This window comes from Scaptodrosophila lebanonensis, unplaced genomic scaffold (assembly GCF_003285725.1).
Source record: "Scaptodrosophila lebanonensis strain 11010-0011.00,11010-0021.00 unplaced genomic scaffold, SlebRS2 tig00000101-arrow-pilon, whole genome shotgun sequence".
Taxonomy (NCBI): Eukaryota; Metazoa; Arthropoda; class Insecta; order Diptera; family Drosophilidae; genus Scaptodrosophila; species Scaptodrosophila lebanonensis.
The window spans coordinates 1,156,791-1,183,626 of NW_022060569.1; the positions used below are offsets into that span (position 1 = coordinate 1,156,791).

At 37.4% G+C, this 26,836-nt stretch overlaps 1 protein-coding gene across 1 annotated transcript in view; it reads right to left on the minus strand.

Annotated features, from left to right (window-relative positions):
* Nucleotides 1–3,475: 3,475 nt before the first annotated feature.
* Nucleotides 3,476–26,836, minus strand: part of LOC115628102 (E3 ubiquitin-protein ligase RNF19A-like) — a 59,591-nt gene continuing 36,230 nt past the window's right edge. The window contains exons 6-8 of the mRNA XM_030524082.1: nt 17,545–17,681; nt 16,472–16,569; nt 3,476–4,061 (exon numbers count right to left, since the gene is read on the minus strand). Coding sequence (XP_030379942.1) covers nt 3,762–4,061; nt 16,472–16,569; nt 17,545–17,681 — 535 coding nt within the window. The 3' untranslated portion in view covers nt 3,476–3,761. The remainder of the gene's footprint in view (nt 4,062–16,471; nt 16,570–17,544; nt 17,682–26,836) is intronic.

Consider the following 26,836-nt stretch of genomic DNA (forward strand, 5'->3'; position numbering starts at 1 on the left):
CTCCCCTTCTTGTATTTGTTCGTCTAAATCAATAACGGCTGGTCTAATTAAATTATCTTGATTTGCCATATAGCTTATTCGGGAAATTTGGTGTCGTAGTTAATCGAAATGTCAGTGTATCAAAAATAGAAATACAAAATGTCAAAATGCAAAAATACAAAGGTATAAAAATATAAATATGAAAATTAAAGCAAATGTATTGAACGTTTAAAAATAATGAAATATAACATGCAGATGTAAAATCCAAAGTGTGAAATGGTAGGACTAAATGCCAACTTTATCAATGCACTAATATTTTTCTTCGTTGTTTTGACAATGTTGTATTTGTTATTTGACGTGAGTGTGTGTGTTTGTGTGGTATTTTATTTGCCTTTATTTTATTTGTGGCTTCGGATTTCAAATTCGTGTGTGTGTGTGTGAAAATATTGGGCAACAATTGTCACTTGTTATTTCTTACTTCTTGCTTTACAAGGGATTTTTTCGAGGTTTTATTTATAATTTATTTGTAAAAGGTTCGTATTTATTTATTAAAACTTGTTGAAAACCAAGTAGCTGGTTTTTCCCTTTTACCCTGGAGGGTCCTTTAAGGATTCGCAGGATTGGGTTATATTATACTGCTCGAAGGAAATAAATTTCCTTTGTCAACGCAATTAAGACGTAGTATTTGATCGTTTTACAATGTTTTATTTAATCACCTTGTACTATTCACTTAACTTAAGGTTTTGTTTATAATTCTTTTTCGCTTTTTATTTAAAAATTTTATTTTTATGTTTGCTTATTTTAATGTTTTTTGTGCAGATTTTCGTTTTTGTGTTCACTTATTCACTAGCTTACATTAGGAGTGTTGTTGTGGCCACTCTTGCCGACGATCCGGATGTCATTCTTTTTGGTCTCTCCAGATTCCTACTAGGGCTCCTGCGATGCGTACTGGTTGCAAGTTATCCTGCGGGCGAGCCTGACAGGATGTGTAGACTACTGATTAAATTTTTATTTGAACAATTAAGTTCCGCACTATTGGTCGACCGCGATTTTGTGCGGGAGTCTTATTCGAACCGAATAGTTTTTTTCTTTGCCAACGAATTGGTCGCGACGTATAGACTTTTTACTATGTTGTCCGACCGCACACTTAGAAGACTTTTTGTTCTATCGCGCGTCGTTGGTCCCTGCTCGGGCGCCAGTTAATTTTCACAACGTTTATTTATTGAAACAAGTAAAAAAGCTAAAGTCGGGTGTCCCGACTTTGAAATACTCTGTACATATGTTTACAATAATTATAGAAAATAAAAAAATTAAGAAAATAAAAAAAAATTCAATGATCGATTTTACCTTTCTCGGTATTCGAACTCACGTAAAGGGTGTATAATTGCACATTTACATAGCAATTGCGTCTGTGTGAGTGTATGTATGCGCATCTACTCTTGTCTGTGTAAGCATTTGCGCAGTCAACCACACAGCAACATCAACAGTCGCGGGCAGCGCTTGAGCAGCGCTGCAGCAGCAAATATATTTATGGCTATAACTTCTCGGTCTATCATAGTGAAACTTGGCATACGGACACATAATTACTAACTGGGGGTATTTGCAAAATTTTAGTTCGAAATTCCAAGAATTACGGGGGTTAGAGAAAATCGCATTTACGGTGGAGAGGGGGGAGGGAGGGAAATTCCAAAATATACATTTTCTGCGTATTCACACAAGGCACCTTGGACTAAAATTTGGTGTTCCTAGGTCTTATGGTCTCCGAGATATAGGCAATTTTACGAATGGAAAATCGGGAAAACCCCCATAGGTGGGAAAATCAAAAAAATAAAACAAACTCGTATAGAATACACACATTTTACACAAAATTTGGTGTCTCTATCTCTTATAGTCTCTGAGATCCAGGTGTTCATACGGACGGACAGACAGACAGGGCTAGATCGACTCGTCTCGTCATGCTGATCAAGAATATATACACTTGGTGGGGTCTGCCACGCCTCCTTCTGCCTGTTACATTTTTCAGCTCCCGCAAACCTAATATACTCTTGTACATTTCATGTACAGAGTATAAAAATTATATTTATTTATTTATTGGCCAATTCGTTTTGATATAATTTTAAGACTGAATTTACAAACTTAAGTTTAGCCCTACGCTAGCTGTGGACGCTTTCAGTGACGCTGGCAGCGGCGCTTCCCGTCGGTCGGCGATGCAGCGAACCTCAAGTTGACGAAACTTGGCCATGTCAGCATATTATGACTTAGAGTGAATTTTATGTTGCAACTGCGCTGGCTTGGCATATGGCGGAAGCCGACGAGACGGTGATTCTGTGATTTTGTGTATCGTGCCAGTGCAAGCTGGTGCAACCGAATCGGAGCGTTGACCAGAGTACTTTTAATGTTGTTATTGTTAACTTGTATGTATGTACGTATAACCATACATAGTATTTATTGTACTGTGCTTCCTATTTGGGAAATGAACTTTTTATAAACTTTAGAGTATACTAATATTAAACAATGGAAAGATTTGATTGTTTGTTTGTTTGAATTGAAAAGGCTCCGAATCTACTGGACCGGTTTAATGGATTCTTTCACTGTTGGGAAGCTACACTATCGACGGTTAACATGGGCTATATTATAAAAAATTCGGAATTGCAATCATGCTTTTGAAAAATTAAAGCCTCCAAGCATGTGCAATGGGACGAGGCTGCTTATTAAGGAATTGCAGGACAATTTAAGTGTAGCAATTATTATCAACGGCCGAGCAACAGATCAACTAGCTCATATAACGAGGATACCGATGATCCCATTTGATCATTTATATGGCTTCAATTTCCGGTAGTCCCCAAGGTCAAGCCTTCGAATTAATAGGCATCAACATACGAAAGTAATGTTTTACTGTATGTTGACCTATCACAGGTCGGAGCGCCTGAAAATCAATTTATTTTGCTACCACAAAATAAAACATCAAATATCTTTTACATAGAACCTTTAACCTAATAAAGAATAAAAAAAATCTAAAAACGAACAAAAAATCATTAAAATAATAATATCCAAAATTAATTTTACTCCTTGTTAGTAACTCACAGCAAAAAGAAGGGTGTATGTGTGTTTTAAAATGTATTTTTAAAATGTTTTTAAAAATACCTGTGCGAAGCAGGGGCAGGGCGCTAGTATAGTATATGTATATATACAGGGTGCGCCATCTTTTATGTCGGTATGTAAATATTGAAAAACTTTGTCATTAGTGAACCGATTGACTGGAGTAGACCAGTGTTGAAAACCTCAGTTCTAGAAATTGTACAGAACCAAATTAAATAAAAATATATCATACTTGAAAATCGGTTGTTTATTTTCAAAGATATTCAATGTTTACATACCGACATAAAAGATGTCGCACCCTGTATATATGTACACACATACATACATACATACTTCCATTTTTATATATATGTATAGGTGTAATAGGAATGGAATGATTTAGCCGCATATACTCAAATACTGTACATATATACTTTGTATATTTATTTTGTAAATAGACATTTTACAAAAAAATGATACAATAACCTCTTGTCTATCATTTTAATCATATCTACAGTGTTCTTGTCTATGTTTGTATCTATGTAAACGTCAAGTATTATAAAATATTTATTAACTTAGGGTACAAACATAGTAAGCGCTGAGACGAAGCTGAAGCCTATGTTTGTACCCTTAGAAGCAGTTGCATTACATTTTTATTCTCCAAAACATTTAACTGTAAGATGTACTTTAGTAACAATTTATAATTATTGAGTTGTAGCTGTATGGGCTTTTTGATTCTTGTGGGAGTCTTTTGAGTTCGTAGTTAGGCCTTTATCCTCTGTAATGGTGTCTCCATTTTTAGATGTGCGCTCAGCACATGTACTCTCAACTTTGTATTTTGTTCGGTAAGTGCTCGAGTTGTCATCAACAATATGGTCCCCGTCGCTAACATTTGCACAGCCAGCACGTATAAGTGAGACTGGAACAATGCCATAAACATAAAATAGCAATATTGGAACTCCCACAGCTATAGCTAAGCCAGCTAATATTGGTGCAAGAAGAATCTGAAATAGCATAAAAAGTATTATTAAAACTATTTTACAGTGGAGGGTGTAACTGCTCAAAAAATTTCGGGTATCAATTAAGGTCGAGAGAAAAACAAGACTACAACTCACAAAGTGTCAAATATAATTTTTTTTTTAGCCTGTACCCAAAGGGTGAAAGGCTTTATTAGTTTTGTGCGAATCTCTATATATGTATATAAAACAGTTTGTCCTGATTGACTGATTGGTGATCAACGTACAGCCCAAACGGTAAAAGCTAGGAAGCTGAAATTTGGACTCAAGTAACCTTTCATAGTGTAGGTGCCCACTAATTTTGGAAAATTGGAGCTCCACAGGGGGGAAAACGAGCTCCAAAGTTTGTTTGAAAATTCTGCATTTCTGCACCGATCAACTTTAAATTTGATTTTTATAATCTATAAAAGAATACAAACATTATGCACCTTTTCAAATGAAAAGTTTGTGTTAGAAATTTTTTCCGATCGATTTCAAATTTGGGGACTGTAATCTACTACATCTACAACTTTGCGTTCAAGGATTTTCAAAATATGCATTTTTCAAATGCAGGCAGAACAAACAATACAAAATATCAAACAGTTGGGGACAACTAAGTATACATACACACACACATACAAGCAGCTGTTCGTGTAGTTGCGTGCAAATGATTGAAATAGCCAAAGCAAAATGTGAGACACTAATGTGTGAATGTACACACATACATATGTACACATCTGTGTATGTATGTTCATTCGTCTTGCACTGACAGAGCAAGAAATGTTAATTAATTAAAAATTATTTAACATTTTTAAAAGTATTTTTTTCTTTGTTTAGTACATTTTGCATTATGGTTTTCATTAGTAACTTTATGCAGCAACAACAAATTACAAAGAACGCAAATATAAAATAGTTGGGGACATCATATACACACACAGAACAAGCAACAGTTCGTGTCTATGTGTGCGGTTCTCTACGTACGATTGAAAAAGTAAAGAGAAACATGCATGCATATGTACATATGTATACGTATGTATGTACATATATACTATAGCATGTATGTACATTCGTATGTATGTATGTATGTACACATTGGACAATCGAGCACTGTTGTTTGATTGTAATAAATAATGTTCTATGGTTTTAAATCAAACTTTTAAAACGAAAAAGTCATTGGCTCGCGCTTCGTCTTTCGTGTCGATCATTTACGCTAGAGCTGGCAAAAAAACGATATAAAGCTCAATTAAATCGATCTTTTTAAAAGTGGCCGATGCATCGATTCTGAAAAAAATCGTGATTAATCGAAGATTTTCACATCACAACAAAATCAGGCGAAAGTAAAGAGTAAGTAAAACATGTATATATATGTTGTAGGTATATTATTATATTTAACAATGTAAAATTAATATAGATAAACAAAGTGAAACAAAAGGTGTTGGCGGGTTTCCGATGGATGCATATTTACATTGTTCAATAGGAAAGTTTCATACACAGCCTTACACAGGTTGCAGGTTAATTTGTTTCTTACAAATTTAAAATGGCGCCAAAAAAAAGCGTCAGTGGCAAGCTGCAATGACGAGATTGGCGACTTCTCGGGAAAAAACGGAAAAGGTTCAAAGGTATTTTGAAAAGGCTAAAGATGGTCAATTTGCCAAGTGTCTTTTATGTGGCACTAAATACAAAACATGCGGCAATACCACAAATATGCCTAACCATTTAAAGCGGTCTCACCCCGCGTTTGAAAAAATGTCAACTAACGGACTGCCAGACAATAATATAAAAACGTGAGTCGATGCGCAAAAAAAATGTAGACATAGCATTAATGAAAATGATTGCCATTGATGTCCAACCATTTTCAATTGTTGAGGATCGTGGATTCAGGAATTTTGTTAAAGAACTGGATCCACGTTATGAATTACCATCTAGAAACACAATAAAAAATGGACATATGGAAACAATGTACAGCAATTTAAAGGACAAATTGCAAAAGCAGAGCAGTGCGCAATTACAGGAGATTGCTGGACATCGAGGGCTAATGAAGGTTATTTAACAATTACTTGCCATTTTATTGATGGGACCTTTACTTTACTTGCAGCAGTATTGTCGACCATATCGTTGTTGGTCAGCACAAATCACTCAGCTGAAAATATTGCACTTTCAATGCGTATAGCTTTAGAAGAGTGGAACATAATATCCAAAGTGTCGACCATAGTAACAGACAATGCAAGTGCCATGATAAAAGCTTGTGGTATCTTGCAAAAGCGGCATCTTCCATGCTTTGCCCATTGCGTAAATCTCGTCGTGCAAGACTGTCTGGCACAGGACTTTTTAAAACCTGTGTTAGCAAAGTGCAAGCGCATTGTAACTTTCTTCAAAAGCAACACGATAGCCTATGAAAAGTTCAAACAAGCGCAAAATGGACAAAAGGCATATAGCCTAACACAAGAGGTTCCTACAAGATGGAACAGCGCCTATAAAATGATTGAGCGAGTTCTTTTAACTAAAGAGCCAATTTCACTAGTTCTTTTGAGGATATCAAAGGCTCCAGAACCTCTAACAGCAGATGATATAAGCCTACTAGAGGACCTAAAATTATTGCTAGCTCCTTTCGACGATGCCACCAATCGTATATCATCAAGCTCCAAAGTAACAATTTCATTTGTGATCCCACTGTCAAATGGCCTGGCACAAAACCTGATAGCGCAGGAACCAAATCTGAAGACAGAGAAATGGAAGCAAGCTTGTTTGTTTTTAATTGAAAATATTAAAAAGAGACTATATCAATTTGAAGAGCGCACCACAACACTTGCAACTATCCTTGACCCGAGAGTTAAAAAGGAGGGATTTCGGTCATCAAATAATGCTGAACATGCCGTCAGATTAGTTGAAAACATTTTGACTTCCATCGGAAAAGCTTCGCCACCTCCAGAAGCCCCGCCAACACCTTTTGAAGAGCCGCCAGTAGCGGCTGTTGAGGCCCAACCATCCGTGTTAAACTTTATGCACATAAACATTGCGAGTAAGGCACGCAGCAGCAGAGTAGATGCAATTGTGTCTCTCCGACAATACATGGAGAAAATTAAAACCCAAAAATGTTGATTAGTATTTATCAACAAGAATTGGTGGATTAATGATATTGATGCCAATTGAATTCTGTGAATTCGGATTTATTATTAAATCAAATCAATGAATTTTGTTTTTTTGTTTTTTAATTAAGCTAAGTACTTTGCTTGGAAAGCAATTAAATCTTTTGTTTCTTTGTTAATTGAAAGCAATTTCTATTGAAATGATATTTGAAAAACTCCTTCCAGTTGAAGCAAATTTTTCGATTTAAATCGATTTTTTAGTTTGAAAAAATCGATGTAGGCAAAATCGAATTTTTGCCAGCTCTAATTTACGCCTGTTAATTTCAAAGGCAAAATGCTAAAAGTGTACAGTTACCGTCGCTAGGCAACGACTGCGTAAGCGACCGTACGTAAAACGTGCTGAGGAAGCACACAGTTAAGTCAGGACTGGCAGTCCGCCCGGTGCGTAACGAAGATATGTACATATGTATGTATAACCATACATAGTACTTATTGTACTATATTTGTTATTTGGAAAATTAACTCTTTAAAAAATGTTAGAGAGCGTCGAAAGAAGAATATCATATAGTAAATAAACTTATAATTATAAGTACATTTTACTTAGCCCAGCAAAGACGGGCAAGACCTCCTAGTGTAGTATACATGTATATTATTGATATTGATCAGGATCACAAGTCGAGTCGTTATAGCCATATCCGTCTGTCCGACCGTCTGTCTGTATCAGCGCAATGATCTCAGTATGTACAATAGCTGGGATAACCAAACTTGGCATACAGGTTCCCCTTAGTCGTAGGCAGATAGAGTTTGTTTTTTTTCTAAAGAGGCCACCTATTTATGTGCGTCAGGCAAATTGTACTATACAGAATTAGTTAAAAAACTCACAAACGAAATTGGCGAGAACAAATTCTATATTACGCCTATAAAAGGGGTAGCATAAATGAAAATAAAATACATGTCAATGACGAAAATAACTATTGATCAGTGGCTAAATACAACGACGATGAAAACATAAACTACTACACCTACCAACTTAAAAGTAGAGCCAACGGTTCCAGTCAGCGAGATAAAAGATGGACTTAAAGATAAAGGCTTTGAAGTCAACATGGCCATAATAAATTAAAATAAAATTCCCAACCAATGTTCAAGGTTGAACTGACACCTGACTGTATGCCTATAAGTAAAAATGAAGTTCACCCAATTTACAAGCTGCAATATCTACTGCACCGTAAAATCACCGTTGAGAAACCGCACAAACGAAATGGACCTGTTCAATGCACCTTACGCGCAGTCTGTGTTGCCTGCGGGGATGTACATCTCAATGAGCCCTGCCCTGTAAATAAGGAGGATCCCTCTGCTGAAAAATGTAGCAACTGTGGGTGAAACCAAACCAAATACATCCAAATTGCCTAGTAGAATTGAATCAATTCGGGCAACTCTAACAAATACAATGGCAAATGGTAATCAAAATCTCCTGGAATTACTAATCAAACAGAAATCTACTTAAATGGTTTTATCTCAATGGCTATAACTTCTGTGCGACCAATCATCCCGATGGTAAGGCTCATAAAGGTACTGGCATCCTGATAAAGCGTCGCATCAGGCACTATTCGTTGCCATCATTTGCTACAACTTATCTACAGGCCACAACAATTCATAAAGCCATGGGGAATGCTAAATCCGGTGTATGTCCACCAATCGAGAGTGAATCACCATTACGTACACAAAGAGAAAAGTGGGCTCGCAGCAACGAAGAGAAGGCAAATATATTTGTCGCCCATTTAGAAAAAGTCTTCAAACCACATCCAGCAACAAATAGCTTTGTGCTCCCACTAACCAATCATCTTGAAGCTACCACGCCTATCGTATTACAAAGTTACAAGTATCGTTAAGGGCCAAGTTTCAAAGCAAAAAAAAGCGCCGGGCCACGATTTAAAGCCGGAAAGGACAAGTCTCAGCCATCATCATATAGACCTATCAGTCTCCTACCGCGCCTATCGAAGATATTCGAAAAACCACTCCTGAATCGCATCAAACAGCACCTATACACCAACAGTGCAATCCTAAATCACCAATTTGGTTTTCGCGAAAAACATGGAACCATTGAACAAGTCAACCGAATAACCTCTGAGATACGAAGTGCATTTGAAAAACGAGAGTATTGCTCCTCTGTTTTCCTGGATGTCGCCCAAGCCTTAGACCACGTTTGGCTGGATGGCTTAGTTCACAAAATCAATATATTACGTTCATAGAACATCCATAAAATCCTGAAGTCATACCTACAGCAAAGAAGTTTCGCAGTTAGATGCAAAGATTTCCTCTCCGAATACCAACCAATTGAAGCTGGTGTACCCCAAGGGAGCGTGCTTGGACCGACACTGTATATCATATACACAGCAGATATATCGACAAACAGTCATACAACACGATGCTGATGATACTGGCCTTAGTCGCTCCAAGTGCCCAACAAGAGCTACAGAACTCTTATAATCTCACCTCGTCGCCATAGAAGAATGGCTAGCAGACTGGCGTATGGATGTAAACGAGCAAAAGTGCAAACATGTCACCTTTACCCTAAACAAACAATTGTCCTTTGTCGCAAAACAACATCAATATTCCACAAAAAACCGATGTAACATATCTTGGTGTCCTGGATGTCTTGGATAGTCGGCTTACTTGGCGCAAACACATAGGGAAGAGAGATCAACTGAAACTAAAAGCTATTAATCTACATTGGCTTATAAACATCCGTTCACCATTAAAACTGGAGTACAAAGTACTCTTGTTCAATGTACAATGCAGTTCTCAAACCAATTTGGGCACATGGCTCTGAGCTATGGGGAAACGGTTCCATTAGTAATTTAGAGTTAATCGAGAGATCTCAATCGAAGATACTGAGAACCATCACTGGGCACCCAGGCACATACGGAGTGAAAATATCCGGAAAGATTTAAATGTGGGATCTGTAAAGTACCAGCCTAATCTTCGGAACTTGGCAGGCTAGCCATACACGGCTCCGGCGAAGAGACCACCCCACCCAGCAATAACAGTTAGGGCCGTAATTTAAATATTTAAGTGTTATTAGATTAAGATTTGACTACTTATCGTAAGTCTCCGAGAGAGAAGATCCAATAAACTGCAACTGCAAAAAAACGTTTATTGCTATATCTTAAAATTATACACTAGCAATTCATATTACCAAAAACCGTTAATTGTGGCGCTTTTTATGTCACATCGATCTCTCTTGCTAACAGCCGTTAAAGACTTACTTATTGTGACTATATAGTATGTAGCTTTCCAGAAGTAAATTTAAGCCACATCCAAGATACTATATACATACAATTTACTAGAAGGAAATAAGTAGATAGCTGCCTTCCGTCTTTGCCTTTATCTTCCATAGCTAATTTGACAAATGAAGCGCATTCGTTAGACTCGCCGCGGAGTCTTGACAACGACAAAACAAAAAACTTAAAAAAATTTATTTAATTAAATTAATTAATTAAATTATTTTTAAATATTATTTTACTGTCGGACTTGCTCGGGCTTGTTAATTGAAAACAAGAAAAGAATGCTAAAGTCGAGCATGCTCAACTCTTAAATACCCTGTATCTCCCACCAAAAAGGAAAAAATGAAAAAATTGACCTATCATGATGAAACTTGGCATACAGACACATAATCACTAACGGGATGAAGTTACCAGTTAATGCAAAATTCCAAGAACTACGGGAGTTATGGAAAAAACACGAATTGCGGGGGAGTGGGGGGGTGTATCAGAATAAAAAAACAAACTTGACCTGCCTAGGGCTTATGGGAATCTGGATACCGAGTTTGGTTATTCTAGTTCTTGTACCTTCTGAGATCCTTGCGCTCATACAGACGGACGGACAGACGGACATGGCTATATCGACTCGGCTTGTTACCCTGATCCAGAATATATATACTTTGTGGGGTATGCCACGCCTCCTTCTGCCTGTTACATTTTCAGCTCCCGCAAACCTAATATACTCTTGTACATTTTATGTACAGAGTGTAAAAATGTAAAATAAATTTAATTTTTAATAAGCAACATTCTTTTGTGGGATCAGATGCGCTTCTTAAACATTTGTCTTATATTTTTTCCGCAAATGCTCGCGGGCTAATAATGCAGATGGCATATTTGTTTTTTATTTAACATAGTACGTTACAGAATTTAAACACAATTAGTCAGCCAAATGCAATCTTCGACAATCAGCTGTTGCTGACAGCTGAGTGCGTTACAGGATTTTTACAGAATTAGCCAGTCAAATGTGAGCGTTGACAGTCAGCTGTTACAGCTGGCTTGGAGGGAAGTTCGAAAAAATGAAATCTTTCGAAGTTCTGTGTCACCGGCGTATTTTTTGGTAGTTTTCAAAAACAGCTGAAAAACAAACGAAACCACCTGAGTTTTCTGTGGTACCCCTGAATATGTATGTTTTTCCATCTATGTACATATGAGTGTAAGGCAGGATAGTGAGAATGGCGGAACACCTAGAAGCAGCATTGCCATCAGTACTCGATACTCATTTTGGCTTTAAGCAGTCAGTAGCACTACGAACACAGTCGTCAGCCGTAAAGAAAGAATCAGAAGTCAGCAGTCAGAAGAAGAAGCAGAGAGAAGCCGTCAGAGAAGTCAGCCGTCGAACCAGAGTGCATTAGCTGCATATGCTAATATTCGCCATCATCATTTTACATTATTGTTTTATTTTAAACTATATCATATATCTTGGTATCAATAATAAACATTGTATGATACACAAGATCACATTTGGGAGCTCAACCTAAAAATTTTGAAAGCTGTGGAAAAAAAAAGGCTGTAAAAAAAGTGACAAAAGGTGCGTGAAAAGTGGCATGCATACTCATATGTACATTAAATTCAATTAAAGTTGCATGAGTGCCAGAAAAACGAGATCAGGCTACATACCAAAGCCGAAGCCAGTGCGAGTGAGTCAGTTTATTCTAAAAGGAAAAAGGAAAGTAGTCTCAAGGACAAAGAAGCCGTCAGTTTCAACGCGGTCGACGCTCACGAAAATGAATAACAAAGAGAACAAAGAAACCGTTACAAGTGAGCACGCACTGACAATATCATTTGAGGCGATGTTGCCCGAAAGGTCCGAGGGCAACAGAGAAAAACAAAAAAAAATGCAAGAAGAAACGAATAGAATCACAACAGCCGAAAACAGCGTTACCATGCAATAGCTAGTGCAACTATTGACCCTGAAATGCCAAACGGAAGACAGCAGCAAAGAAGAACGTGGCTACACTTCGAGGCTTTGGCACTAACAGGATACGCCCGGTGGGTCAATTTCTAGCAGAGGTGGAGATCGACAGTATGAAGGTGTTACACAAGTTCTTGGTAGTGGTTAATGGTGACATTGGATGCACCGCGCTGCTTGGGTACGACTTTCTATCAAAGTTTAATGTCACGGTGACGGCGGCTGGATTTAAGTTTTCTCCCCATCAGATAAGTATTTATAATGTAGTTGAGACAAATACTGATCCTGAAATACCTCCTCAGTTCAAATCTGCTGTACAGTCAATGATATCCGAGTTCAAGGCGACCGAGAAGACTGCTGAGTGTCCGATCGAACTCAAAATAGTTTTGGAGGACGATAGTGGCGAATCCGAAGACGAGGAGGATCTTAATAAAGAAATGGGCGAAACCGAGGATGGTGCTGAAAAACCGGACGAACAAATTTGGGGTGACAATGAAGAAGAAAAAAATGAGCAGGACGAAATGAATGATGAGGATCAAGGCAAGGGCACTAAAGGATGCTCATAACAATTTGGACATAAAAAATGATGCGGCCAATGAAGATGGAAAGGATGAGCATGAAAAAGATGGGCTAGACGCCACCAACGAGCCAAACTCCGAGGATAAACGTAAGGAGCAAGCTAAGGACATTGATGATATTAGGAGTCCCGAAGTGGACGAAGAGCAAACCAATGTCTTTCACAATGAGCTTGAGGAGCCACCAGAGCCAGAGGAAATGGACCTTGGCGCTATGAACAATGTAGATGAGGGACACGATGACGTTGAGGATCAGGGTGATGAAAATCCGTTTGATATTGATGCAATGAAAGAAAACAACCCGCCTGAAAACTTGGAGGACTTCGAGTATAAAGTGGAGCACAGGAGTGGAGATCGTCTTAGACACGTCGATTGTCTGAGTCGCTACCCACAGTAAGTAATGGTGGTCACGTCAGAAGTCTCAGCCCGTATAAAAGCAGCTCAACAAAAAGATTGTATGATCAAAGCTATTTTTGAGATTTTAAGCAGTCGCCCCTATGACAATTTTAAAATCAAAGGAGGATTGCTGTTTAAGTCGATAGAAGGAACTGATCTGCTGGTTATACCGAAGTCAATGGAGCGGGAAATAATTGTCGACGCCCACAATGTTGGACACTGGGCTGTTCAAAAGACAACGCACTTGATCAAGCAAAGCTATTGGATACCACATTTGGAAGGAAAAGTTGCTCATGTTATCGCCAATTGTATTAAATGTATTGTCCACACAATACAGTTGGGTAAAAAGGAAGGCTTTTTTCATCCCGTCGAGAAAGGAGGAGAGCCATTGCACACATTGCATGTTGACCATCTCGGACCTATGGACGCCACAGCGAAGCAATATAAATACATTTTTGCTATAGTCGACGACGTAGAGCGCGTTAACCGGTCGATACTACAAATCATATCCAAGCTGTCATCAGAGAGTCCTAGAGTACAGAAGGTTATAAACAGCACCATTCATGTATCAACGAAGAAGTCGCTATTCGAACTCATGTTTGGCGTAAAGATGAGAACTACGGCCGAAAATGAGGTGTTGCAACTGCTGGAAAAGGAGATATGCGACAACTTTGATGACGAAAGACAGAAAATAAGACAAGCAGCGAGGAAAGATAGAAAAAGCAGTTCGATAAAAAGCGGAAGAACGAATATGGTTATAAATTGGGTGACCTAGTCGCAATCCGCCGAACACAATTCGTAGCTGGGAGAAAGCTAGCCAGCAGCTATCTGGGACCATATGAAATTACAAAAATTAAACGTAACGGGCGATATGAAGTGCGCAAGGCTGCAGACGTCGAAGGGCCGAATAGCACGGCAACAAGTTGCGATAATATGCGGCTCTGGCGCTATATCGCAGAAAACGAAGACTTGTGGTCATCGGAGGCCGATGACTAGTACAGGATAGCCGAATGTAAGATGGGAAGGCAGGATAGTGAGAATGGCGGAACACCTAGAAGCAGCATCGCCATCAGTACTCGGTACTCATTTTGGTTTTAAGCAGTCAGTAGAAATGTACTTAGTTGTCAGTAGTAAGTTGTTAGCCGCACTACGAACACAGTCGTCAGCCGTAAAGAAAGAAGCAGAAGTCAGCAGTCAGAAGAAGAAGCAGAGAGAAGCCGTCAGAGAAGTCAGCCGTCGAACCAGAGTGCATTAGCTGCATATGCTAATATTCGCCATAATCATTTTACATTATATTCCTATTTTAAACTATATCATATATCTTGGTATCAATAATAAACATTGTATGATACACAAGATCACATGAGTGATGTGTGAAATTTTTATGATGGTATGGGTATGTGTGTATAAATTTCAAGTCCTCAAAATGCACGTTATACATACATATATATATGCAGCATTTCAAAGCCGAAACAACCGACTTTAGCTTTTCCACTATGTGTGTATAAATTTCAAGTCCTCAAAATGCACGTTATAAATACATATATATATATGAAGTATTTTAAATCCGAAACAACTTGTTTTGTATACAGAACTTTATAAAACTAATAAGAACATGAAAGGAATGCTAAATTCGAGGGGACTCAACTCTAAAATACCCTGTACCACCCCACAACAACACAAGAAAGGAATGCTACCACCCTACAAAATAATAAATTAAGAAATTAATTTAAAAAATATGCGTGTCTGTGTACTTGTACATATGTAAGTTAACACGATCACTTAGCGACAACGAATTTACCAAATCGACCACGCAGAGCCGGCGTGATAATAGTGCGAGATCAGCAACGTCCGCGGATATTGCACAACGAGAGCCGACAATGTTGAGTGCAACGCTCCGCGACGTAAGCAGTCGATATGCGACGCCATGCACGAGGCGCAGTGTCAGCATATTTAAGACACAGGGCTAGCTTTGGTTATCAGAAATTATGTTCTTAGTCTTCAGTTGATGTTGGGATATTACACCTTTCGGTACTAGTGAGCTCTTTATTAGTGCAACAAAGCACTGTGTTAAATAATGAATTAATCATCAGTGAAATAACCTTCGGTAAATCATAATAATAATCGACGTGAGGAACATCTTAATTTGTATGTGTGCATTACATAATTATGTCAAAGCAGCAACAACAACAACTGCGGGCAGAGCGTCGGCAGACAGAATATTTATGGCTATAACTTTCTTCATAATAAACCTATCATAATGAAACTTGGCATACGGAATCGTTATCACACTAACTGGAGGAATTTTGTCTGAGAAAAAAAAAACACAACCTCGTCCTTTCTCAGATTTAGGAGAATCTGGATACCAAGTTTGGTTATTCTGGCTCTTGCACTTGCTGAGATCCTTGCGTTCATACAGACGGACGGACATGGCTATATAGACTCGACTTGTCATCCTGATCAAAAATATATATATACTTTGTGGGGACTGCCACGCTTTCTTCTGTGTGTTGCATATTGCATATTGCTAGCTCTTACCGTTTTGGCTGTGCGTTGATTGCACATAGCTTTTCGGCCATTCACTAAAATGTGAATGTATGTACTCATGTATGTACATTCGTCTTGCACTACCCTGTCAGTGCAGACATGACTAGATCGACACGGCTTGTCACCCTGATCAAGAATATATATACTTTGTGGGGTCTGTCACGCTTCCTTCTGTGTGTTGCATACATTCGGCCAAAACTAATATACCCTTTCACCCTTTGGGTACAGGGTATAAAAACAAACAATAATACAGTCACCATCGGACTCTTTACGGTGATATTCAAGGTCAAACAAGTATTTTATCTCGTAGGCCGGATTACCTTTGTCTAGAGAAGCAAACAGGTGCCTGAAAGGACCAAGAGTATATTAGTATGTAAACACAGAAAGAAGACCTAGAATTACCCAAAGGGTGAAAACACATTTTTTTTGTGGGAGTGGGTACAGGGTATTTAACAGTTGAGCCCGCATGACTTTAGCATTCCTTTCTTGTTTTACCTATACATATGTATTTGTGCAGCAACATTTAAATACATTTCCATCCTGAAAGAGTACTCAGCGTCTATTTTAAGACATAATTTTAACATACCGAAGCTGCTACTCCAACACCAACTGATATATTTCTTTTCCTTTTTGATGCTGCCTTATACCGAGTTAGTAGCTTCCTTCCTACCCAAACAGGAATGCCTAAAAATAGAAGAACGGATAACAATTATTCTAATATAGATTGTATGAGACCGTAGATAAGGAAACTATTAAATTGCGCCAATATAGAATCTGTATCTGAATCAACAGCAACAAGTTTATTGGTTGGTTTAAGTTTCAACGTGGTCACAAGTCGCTTTTTGATGTGCCACGATCAGGTGTCCACGATCTCAAAAGACAGCCAGTTGTAGGTGCGCGAGATAGCCGAAGCAATAGGTATCTCATAACACCGCGTGTACCATATTCTGAATAAAGTATTGAGCATGAGAGAGCTTTTGGCACGATGAATACTGCGTTTGCTCACTCCGGACAACAATCGCAACCGTGGGACCGCTTCAGAGCAGTGTTTGACGCTTTATAAGCGAAACAGTGGACTTTTTCCAGCGAATATGCTTCGGAGAAAGCGAAAACTGTTATCGACCGGAAAGGTGATGTCCATCGTTTTCTGGTACTTACAAGGTATGATCTACATTGATTATCTGGGGAAGGCAAAACTATCACAGAGTTGTACTATGCCGCATTGGTCAGATTCGTCGCCGGATTGCATACAAAATTGCCCCATTTGGCGAAGAAATAAGTATTCTTCCACCATGTCAACGCCTCGGACAAACTGGTCGAATTAGGCTACGAACAATCCCTTCGACTTCTAGTTTTCTGCGAATGTATATAACACATAAAAGGTGGTGGGGCAGACCCCATAAAGTATATATATTCTTGATCATGGTGAAAAGCCGAGTCGATTTTCTCCGTATTCACATAGTGCATCTTGCCATTTTCTAGTGGATTTTTAAATTATTCACAAGGTTTCAAGCATTTTTAGCCATTCTTGAATAATTATAAATGCTTCCTTAACAATTTAAAAAAAACAACTTTAATTTAATTAAGTCAATACAACCATTAGGTTTCACTTCTATCGCGTTCGCCATGACACACATTAAAAAAATTGTATTTGCTTACCAATAAGAATTGATGGCACCGCAATTCCGGCAAGAAGGGCTATTCCGATTGGAGCTCCAATAAGAGTGCCAAGTTGCCAAATAACTTTTTTTTTACGAGACCAAGGCTTTTTCCCCCAAAAGGTGCAACCTGAAGGACTAACAAAAATATAATTATTTATGAAATTATGTCTGAAAACAAACTACAAAATTTCTTCGAGGGGGAAGTGGGGTGTGATAGGAAACAAAAAATCAAGTTTCATATAATTTTATTTATATAAACAAGTAAAAAAGCTAAAGTCGGGTGTCCCGACTTTGAAATACTCTGTACATATGTTTAGAATAATTAAAGAAAATAAAAAAGTAAGAGAATTAAAAAAAAAATTTTATCGATTTTACCTCTATTCGAACTCACGTAAAGGGTGTATAATTGCACATTTACATAGCAATTGCTTCTATGTGAGTGTATGTATGTTTATGCTCGTCTATTCGTGTCTGTCTGAGCATGTTCGCAGTCAACCAAAGCATCAGTATCAACAATAGCTGCGGGCAGCGCTTGGGCAGCGGTTGGGCAGCAAATATATTTATGGCTATAACTTCCTGCTAAATCGGTCTATCATGATGAAACTTGGCATACGGACACATAATTACTAACTGTCGGTTTTTGCAAAATTTGAGTTCGAAATTCCAAGAATTACGGGAGTTACTTTCGGTGGAGAGGGGGGAGGCAGGGAAATTCCAAAATACACATTTTCTGCGTATTCACATAAGGCATCTTGGACTAACATTTGGTGTCCCTAGGTCTTATAGCCTCCGAGATATATGCGATTATACGAATGGAAAATCGGGAAAACCCCCATAGGGGGGAAGTGGGGGGAAAACAAATTGCACAACGTACACACATAACGCATCTTTGTGAAAAGTTTGGTTTCTCTACCTTTTATAGTATCTGAGATCCAGGTGTTCATACGGACAGACAGACAGACAGGGCTAGATCGACTCGTGTCGTCATGCTGATCAAGAATATATATACTTTGTGGGGTCTGCCACGCCTCCTTCTGCTTGTTACATTTTCAGCTCCCGCAAACCTAATATACTCTTGTACATTTTATGTACAGAGAATAAAAACCTAATTGTTTTTCGAAACCCCATAGAAAATAATTATATGTGCAAAATAACCAAATTGTACTAAAATGGTATGTTATTGTAAAAATCGACTTAAATATTATGTACATTTTAGTATGGTATACTGTTTCCATTGTGCTGCTTTACCAAATACCACTCTCCATGGCATAGAATTCACCAATTTCTTAATGTAACCGATTTAATTTATGCCCACACCTCTATAATTGCATTTTTAAGTTGCTTTTGAGTACTGCTTGGAATATGCAAATATTTTAGCAGAAAGTATGCCCTACATATTCCCTATAATATTAAGGGCTGGACTCAACGCTGGCCACTGTACCAACGGTATGTTGCTGGTCCGGATTATCTCTTTTGTGATGCTTGCAACATGAATGGGAGCGTTGTCTTGCTAGAATGTCCACCAACCGCCATGGAATTGCTCTCAAATGATATGAACTCACTGTTCAACAGTTCTATATACTTTTCGGCGTACATTTTACTCGGGACATAGCGTATTTGGGACTTTCCTTTTGAGCTAAAGGAAGCCTATACCATTAGCGATCCTCCCCCATAGGTGCGCTTGTATGGGTGTGCCTGGGCTTCGAATATCCCTCCAATATTTGTGCTTACCATCAGGACCGTCCAAGTTTAATTTTTTTCATCGCTAAAAATGACATCCTCAAATTCTTCCTCCTAAAATCGGTACTTATTGAAGAATGCCATACGTGCATCTTTGTACCCTTGATATAGTTGAGGGTTGTCGAGCTTTGTCACAAAATCAAAGCCAAGGTGGTGCTTCATTATTTGCGGCACACCTTTTCTAGTGATAGTCAATTCTAATTCCGCCTTTATTTGCCTACAGCTCATGCTATTGTTAGTAGCTAACTGTCGGATATGTCCTTTAATCCGCTCATCTACGGCCGCAATTCGACCGCTCCGCTTCGCAACGCCATAATTATCTTAATTTTTTTGAAAAGTTTGTTACTGTGTTTCGGTGCCGATTTATGGCAGAAGCTATTTGGCCAATTGTTATACCAGTATCGCTCATTGTTCGTATCCTACCGCGCTCTTCATCCGACAACTACGTTCCACGCGGCATTTCTTACTATTAAATTAACTAATATTAATAATCTCTCGTTTTTCTTTACGCAATCCCTTACTCACTTTTTTACTATAGTTGCACTTGCATAAAGAAATTAAAATTATTTGTTCACTTAAACGCACACAGAAGGCAACTAAGTTGTTTTGCACATATAATTATTTTTAATCAAATTCTCGACTTCTATGGTTTATCAGTAATACCGGAACCACAAATGAGCTGCATGGAAGAATATTTAACTTAAAATACTTAAAACAGTTTTTGCACATATACATGAAATGTTTATGTTTTGCACAAATATGTCTTGTTTATGGACAAAGGTGGCCAAATGTATTTACACACTGTGTTTTTTTTTAACATATTCCACTATCGAACCTTTTGTTAATGATGTTGGATGTTAGTTCCGAAAAAAAATTTCATATAGTTTGTTCTATGCAGAATCAAATGAAAGAACAATCAAAAAGGTAAAGGTTTATATAACGGAAATATAAGCAAAAGAAATGACGCCTATAAGTTGTCAAAACTATCTACACACATTTTATTTGCGGTCTTTTTTTTATTTGATTGAAACGAAATTATAGCTAGGGAGATAAAATCGATCAAAATTCTTCTTACATTTTAAACCCTGTACCCGTAGAGTAAAAAGGCTATATTAGGTTTGTGCTAAAGTATGTAACATGCAGAAGGAAGCATCTCCGACACCATAAAGTATATATATTCTTGATCAGCATGACGAGAGAAATCGATCTAGACATGTCCGTCCGTCTGTCTGTCCGTCCATAAATATCAAATTTACTTAAGATATTTTTAGAAACAAAAAGTTTTGCTTAAGCTTGACTTCTGCATCGATTTTGAAGAGATTTCACGTGACACGAAAATCTTAAATGTAAGATTTTCAAAAGATCAAGTAAGTTCTTGAAATGTACTATTTGAATGGTATATATTTAACAAGTGGAGAAGCTAAAGTCGGGTGCTTCGATTTAAAATACTCTATACATATATGTTGAATATTTATAGAATTAAAAAAACAACAGAAAAACAAGTGAAAGGGCTACAGTAGAGCAAACCCGACAGTGAAATTCCCTGTACCCAGACGAACTTTCGGGACTGAGTTATATGCGCCCATAGCAGAAGCAAATAGAGGAAGAAGAAAAGCGAACTTGATGCTGCAGCTTGTGGACGTAGTGCCGGAGTGAAATTGCATGAAATTTAAAACAAAAGTAGATAACTATATATAGCGTGTGCAAACTTTGGTTTATGTAGCTTTTGAAATGTGAACAGTATTGACGAATTTCTGTAACAGGGGAAGGGCGGGAAATTCCAAAATATAAAATAAATTTGTCCTTTGGTTACTCCAGCTTTTATAGTTTTTGAGATTCTTGCAGACAGATGGACAGACGAACGAACGGACAGACGGATGAACGGACGGACGGATATGCCTAGATCGATTTTTCTCGTCATGGTGATCAAGAATATATATACTTTATGGTGTCGGAGATGCTTCCTTCTGCATGTTACATACTTTAGCACAAACCTAATACACCCTTTTTACTCTACAGGTACAGGGTATAAAAAGTAAGAAGATTTTTGATCAATTTTATCTCCCTAGCTATAATTTCGTTTCAATAAAATAAAAAAAAAAAACGCAAATAAAATGTGTGTAGATAGTTTTGACAACTTATAGGCGTCATTTCTTTTGCTTATATTTCCTGTTGGATATTAAGATTTGTTTGCCGTTTTTAAAAAAAACCAACACAGCCACACTAAAAAAAGTTAAGAAGAAAGAAAATATGTAAGAAGACAAGGAAGGAGAACGCAACGAAGTGGCAATGAATAAAGACCTAACATAATGTAAAAGACCTCGTGTGAATTATTAATACATTACATTTCCGTTATATATGATAATAGAAACCAAAATAGCAACAACAAGATCTGATGATAGCGTTAACTACATGGGCAGCGCACGTAACGGGAACAAGCAGAATGCGAACCGAAGTAACAACGAGAGCAGCAACGGAGGTTTTGGAAGCACTGGAAAAGGGCTGAACTCAAAGCAGAAGAGCGACAGCGAAAATGGAAGAGGCAAACAAACCATGCACACATTGCGGCTGGAGAAATCATAAGTCGGATGACTGCAAATACAAAATGTGCACGTGTCATTCATGTGGCAAAATGGGACATTTAGCATCTGTTTGCAGATCAAAATTTCAAAAAGCAGTAAATTATGTATCGAATTCAAATAATGAATCAAATTCTCAAACTAATTCTTTTGATTTTTCGATATACAGCGTGGCTTAAAAATCCTCTGGTGGAGTTTATCATCTGTCTGTAATTATAGACGGTTTCTCTACGAAAATTGCTTGCAACACTGGTGCTCCGTGTACTTTGATTCCAATTTCATTTTATGAAAAAGCATTAAACAAACAAGTAAAAAAGCTAAAGTCGGGTGTCCCGACTTTGAAATACTCTGTACATATGTTTACAATAATTATAGAAAATAAAAAAAATTAAGAAAATTAAAAAAACAATTTTTGATCGATTTTACCTTTTTCGGTATTCGAACTCACGTAAAGGGTGTATAATTGCACATTTACATAGCAATTCCGTCTGTGTGAGTGTAAGTATGCCTATGCGCATCTATTCGTGTCTGTGTAAACATGTGTGCAGTCAACCAAAGCACCAGCATCAACAGTCGCGGGCAGCGCTTGAGCAGCGCTGCAGCAGCAAATATATTTATGGCTATAACTTCTTGTTAAATCGGTCTATCATATTGAAACTTGGCATACGGACACATAATAACTAACTGGGGGTATTGGCAAAATTTTAAATTCCAAGAATTACGGGAGTTAGAAAAAATCGCAATTTGCATGGGAGAGGGGGGAGGGAGGGAAATTGCAAAATACACATTTTCTGCGTATTCACATAAGGCATCTTGAACTAAAATTTTGTGTTCCTAGGTCTTATAGTCTCCGTGATATAGGCGATTATACGAATGGAAAATCGGGAAAACACCCATAGGGGGGAAGTGGGGGGGAATCAAAAAAATAAAACAAACTCGTATAGCGTACACACATAAGGCATCTTTGTGCAAAATTTGGTGTCTCTATCTCTTATAGTCTCTGAGATCTAGGTGATCATACGGACGGACGGACAGACAGACAGACAGGGCTAAATCGACTCGTCTTGTCATGCTGATCAAGAATATATATACTTTGTGGGGTCTGCCACGCCTCCTTCTGCCTGTTACATTTTTCAGCTCGCGCAAACCTAATATACTTCTGTACATTTCATGTACAGAGTATAAAAACCACTGAGAAAATGTCAAGTTCCATATGCCAGCTACAATGGAGACGAAATTAATGTTTTTAGTGAGTACGACGCAATCAGAATTTGCGGAGACTATAAAGTCACTCTTAATAAATCATTAATCGACGTCAAATATCCTTTGCCGAGGATTGACGATATATTTGCTGCACTTACAGGTGGTGAATTATACTCGAAACTTGACTTGAGCAATGCTTACAATCAACTAAGGGTAGATGACGAGTCACGAATGATGTGCACGCGGAGTACACACATTGGCTTATTAAAAGTTAAAAGATTACCTTTTGGAATTAAATCGGCAGCAGCAATTTTCCAAAAGACAATGGAACGCTTGTTTCAGGGCATTCAAGGAGTTGTTGTTTACCAAGATATCACAGTGATTGTGAAAAATATCCAGGAGCACATATCAAATTTAAGAGCAGTTTTGAATAAACTAAAGTCAGTTGGATTAAAGCTTAATCAATTAAAATGTGAATTCTTTAAAACAAAAATTTGTTACTTAGGCTTCACTATAGATAGAAATGGCAAAAATAACTATAGAATTTCAAGTGTATCTTTAGCACCAAGTCCAAAAAGCGTTTCGGAGCTTCGGGCATTCATAGGCATGGTCAATTATTACTCAAAGTTTATAAAAAACTTCGCGCAAATAATGAATCCATTATATATGTTACTGCGAAAGGATAGTAAGTACATTTGGAATAGAAACTGTGAAAGGGCGTATAATCGTATCAAAAGTGAGATCGCGTCTGATCAATTCCTAGTCCACTACAATCCTGACTTACCAATAGTACTGACAACTGATGCAAGTTGCAATGCAGTATCAGGCATACTTTCACACAGAATAGGAAATGAACTTAAACCAATTGCATTTGTTTCAAGGGCGTGGACAAAATGTGAAAACAATTACAGCACTTTAGAGAAAGAAGGTCTAGCTATTGTATATTGTGTTTGCAAATTAAGGCAGTATTTGTTGGGAAACAAATTTATTTTTCGCACAGATCACAAACCTTTATTAGGAATTTTTGGTGAAAATGAAGGATTACCTTTGATGGCATCGGCACGTATTCAAAGATGGGCAGTAATATTGTCGGGCTTTGAATATACAGTGGAATATATCAAAGGAAGTTCAAATATAGCTGATGGTTTATCCAGAATGGCTCAATGGGAAAGTTGCACAAATGTTGAAGAATATAATTATATTCATTTTATTCAATCAAACAATACATTCAAGCTTAGTTTCAAAGACATTGCAAGAGAAACACGATGAGACCCAATTTTGGCAAAAGTCAGTGATGCTATAAAGAATGGCACGCTATCGAATTTAAAAGGTAATGAATTCTCAGCATATGTTAGCAAATCTCAAGAGCTTTCTGTGGAGTATGAAAGTGTACTATGGGGATTAAAACTAAGATGTTTATATGATCATATACATGCATTCCTTGTCAAGAACTGTAGCCAAGCCCAGAAAAAAGTTTTCTTATTCCATGGAAGCCTACAGATACAGTTTGGAGTAGGATTCATGTTGATTTTTCAGGACCTATAAAAAATTATTATTTACTGGTTGTTATAGATTCCTTTTCGAAATGGGTAGAAGTTTACAAAATCAAAGAAATCAACATTTACAATTAATAAACTGCGTGAGATATTTAGTCGTTATGGATTGATAGACACATTGGTCAGCGATAAGGGACGGCAGTTCACATCAGTAGAATTTCAAACATTTTTAAAAAACAATAATGTGAAGCACATATTGATTGCACCAGGGCATCCATCAACAAATGGACAAGCAGAAAACTTTGTTAAAACTATAAAAAAATCATTATATGCAAGTTTAAAAGATAATGAAAGCAGTGAGTTTGACATAATTTTAAATAGATTTCTCATTGATTATCGAAATACTATTCATTGTACTACAGGAGAATCACCAGCAAAACTATTTTTCGGTCGTACTTTAAAAACAAGGTTTACATTTTTAAAACCACCTTTAACATCACAACAAATAATAAAACATCAGAGCAAAAATATAGAAGATTATAAGGGAAAGCGAAATGTAAAATTTTCTAAGGGCCAGATGGTTAGAGATTACAAAAACCATAACAAAACAAGTAAAAAAGCTAAAGTCGGGTGTCCCGACTTTGAAATACTCTGTACATATGTTTACAATAATTATACAAAATAAAAAAAATTAAGAAAATAAAAAAAAAATTTGATCGATTTTACCTCTCTCGGTATTCGAACTCACGTAAAGGGTTTATAATTGCACATTTACATAGCAATTACGTCTGTGTGAGTGTATGTATGCCTATGCGCATCTATTCGCTTGAGCAGCGCTGCAGCTGCAAATATATTTATGGCTATAACTTCTTGTTAAATCGGTCTATCATAGTGAAACTTGGCATACGGACACATAATAACTAACTGGGGGTATTTGCAAAATTTTAGTTCGAAATTCCAAGAATTACGGGAGTTACGATTTGCGGGGTAGAGGGGGGAGGGAGGGAAATTCCAAAATATACATTTTCTGCGTATTCACATAAGGCATCTGGGACTAAAATTTGGTGTTCTTAGGTCTTATAGTCTCCGAGATATAGGCGATTATACGAATGGAAAATCGGGAAAACCCCCATAGGGGGAAGTGGGGGTGAAAATCAAAAAAATAAAACAAACTCGTATAGAATACACACATAACGCATCTTTGTGCAAAATTTGGTGTCTCTATCTCTTATAGTCTCTGAGATCCAGGTGTTCATACGGACGGACAGACGGACAGACTGACAGACGGACAGACGGACAGACAGACAGACAGGGCTAGATCGACTCGTCTCGTCATGCTGATCAAGAATATATATACTTTGTGGGGTCTGCCACGCCTCCTTCTGCCTGTTACATTTTTCAGCTCCCGCAAACCTAATATACTTCTGTACATTTCATGTACAGAGTATAACTAGTTGGACACAAGCAACAATAAGTCAACAACTAGGCCCTCGATCATATTTTTGCGTTCTTTCTCATAACAATCGAACTATAAAAAGACATTTAGATCAAATAAGAAATGAAAATATGGAAAATGATAATAAAATTAAAACTGAAGAGAAAAACGAAAGAACTGATGTCGAAAGCAGTTCTCAGAACTCTAATCAAAATGAGACATCACATGAAGATGAGAATCATAATTCTTCTATGGACCAACCAAATACTCCACTCAGAAGGAATTTGAGACCACGTGCGGGAGGAAAGGTTGCCAAGAATATTTAATATTATTTGAAATTGAATTGTCTATTCTGCATTAAAAACAATTACCAGAATTGTACATGGTATTTTTGTAAATTGAATTGGTTTGTTAAAGGAAATATTGAAATTGAATGTACAGATTCAAATACATATAAATGTAAATAATCTTTAGGAGGGGCGTGTTGGCTATTAAGATTTGTTTGCCGTTTTTAAATAAAACCAACACAGCCACACTAAGAAAAGTTAAGAAGTAAGAAAATATGTAAGAAGACAAGGAGAACGCAATGAAGTGGCAATGAATAAAGACCTAACATAATGTAAAAGACCTCGTGTGAATTATTAATACATTACATTTCCGTTATATAAACCTTTACCTTTTTGATTGTTTTTTCATTTGATTCTGCATAGAACAAACTATATGACATTTTTTTCGGAACTAACATCCAACATCATTAACAAAAGGTTCTATAGTGGAATATGTTAAAAAAAAACCCAGTGTGTAAATACATTTGGCCACCTTTGTCCATAAACAAGA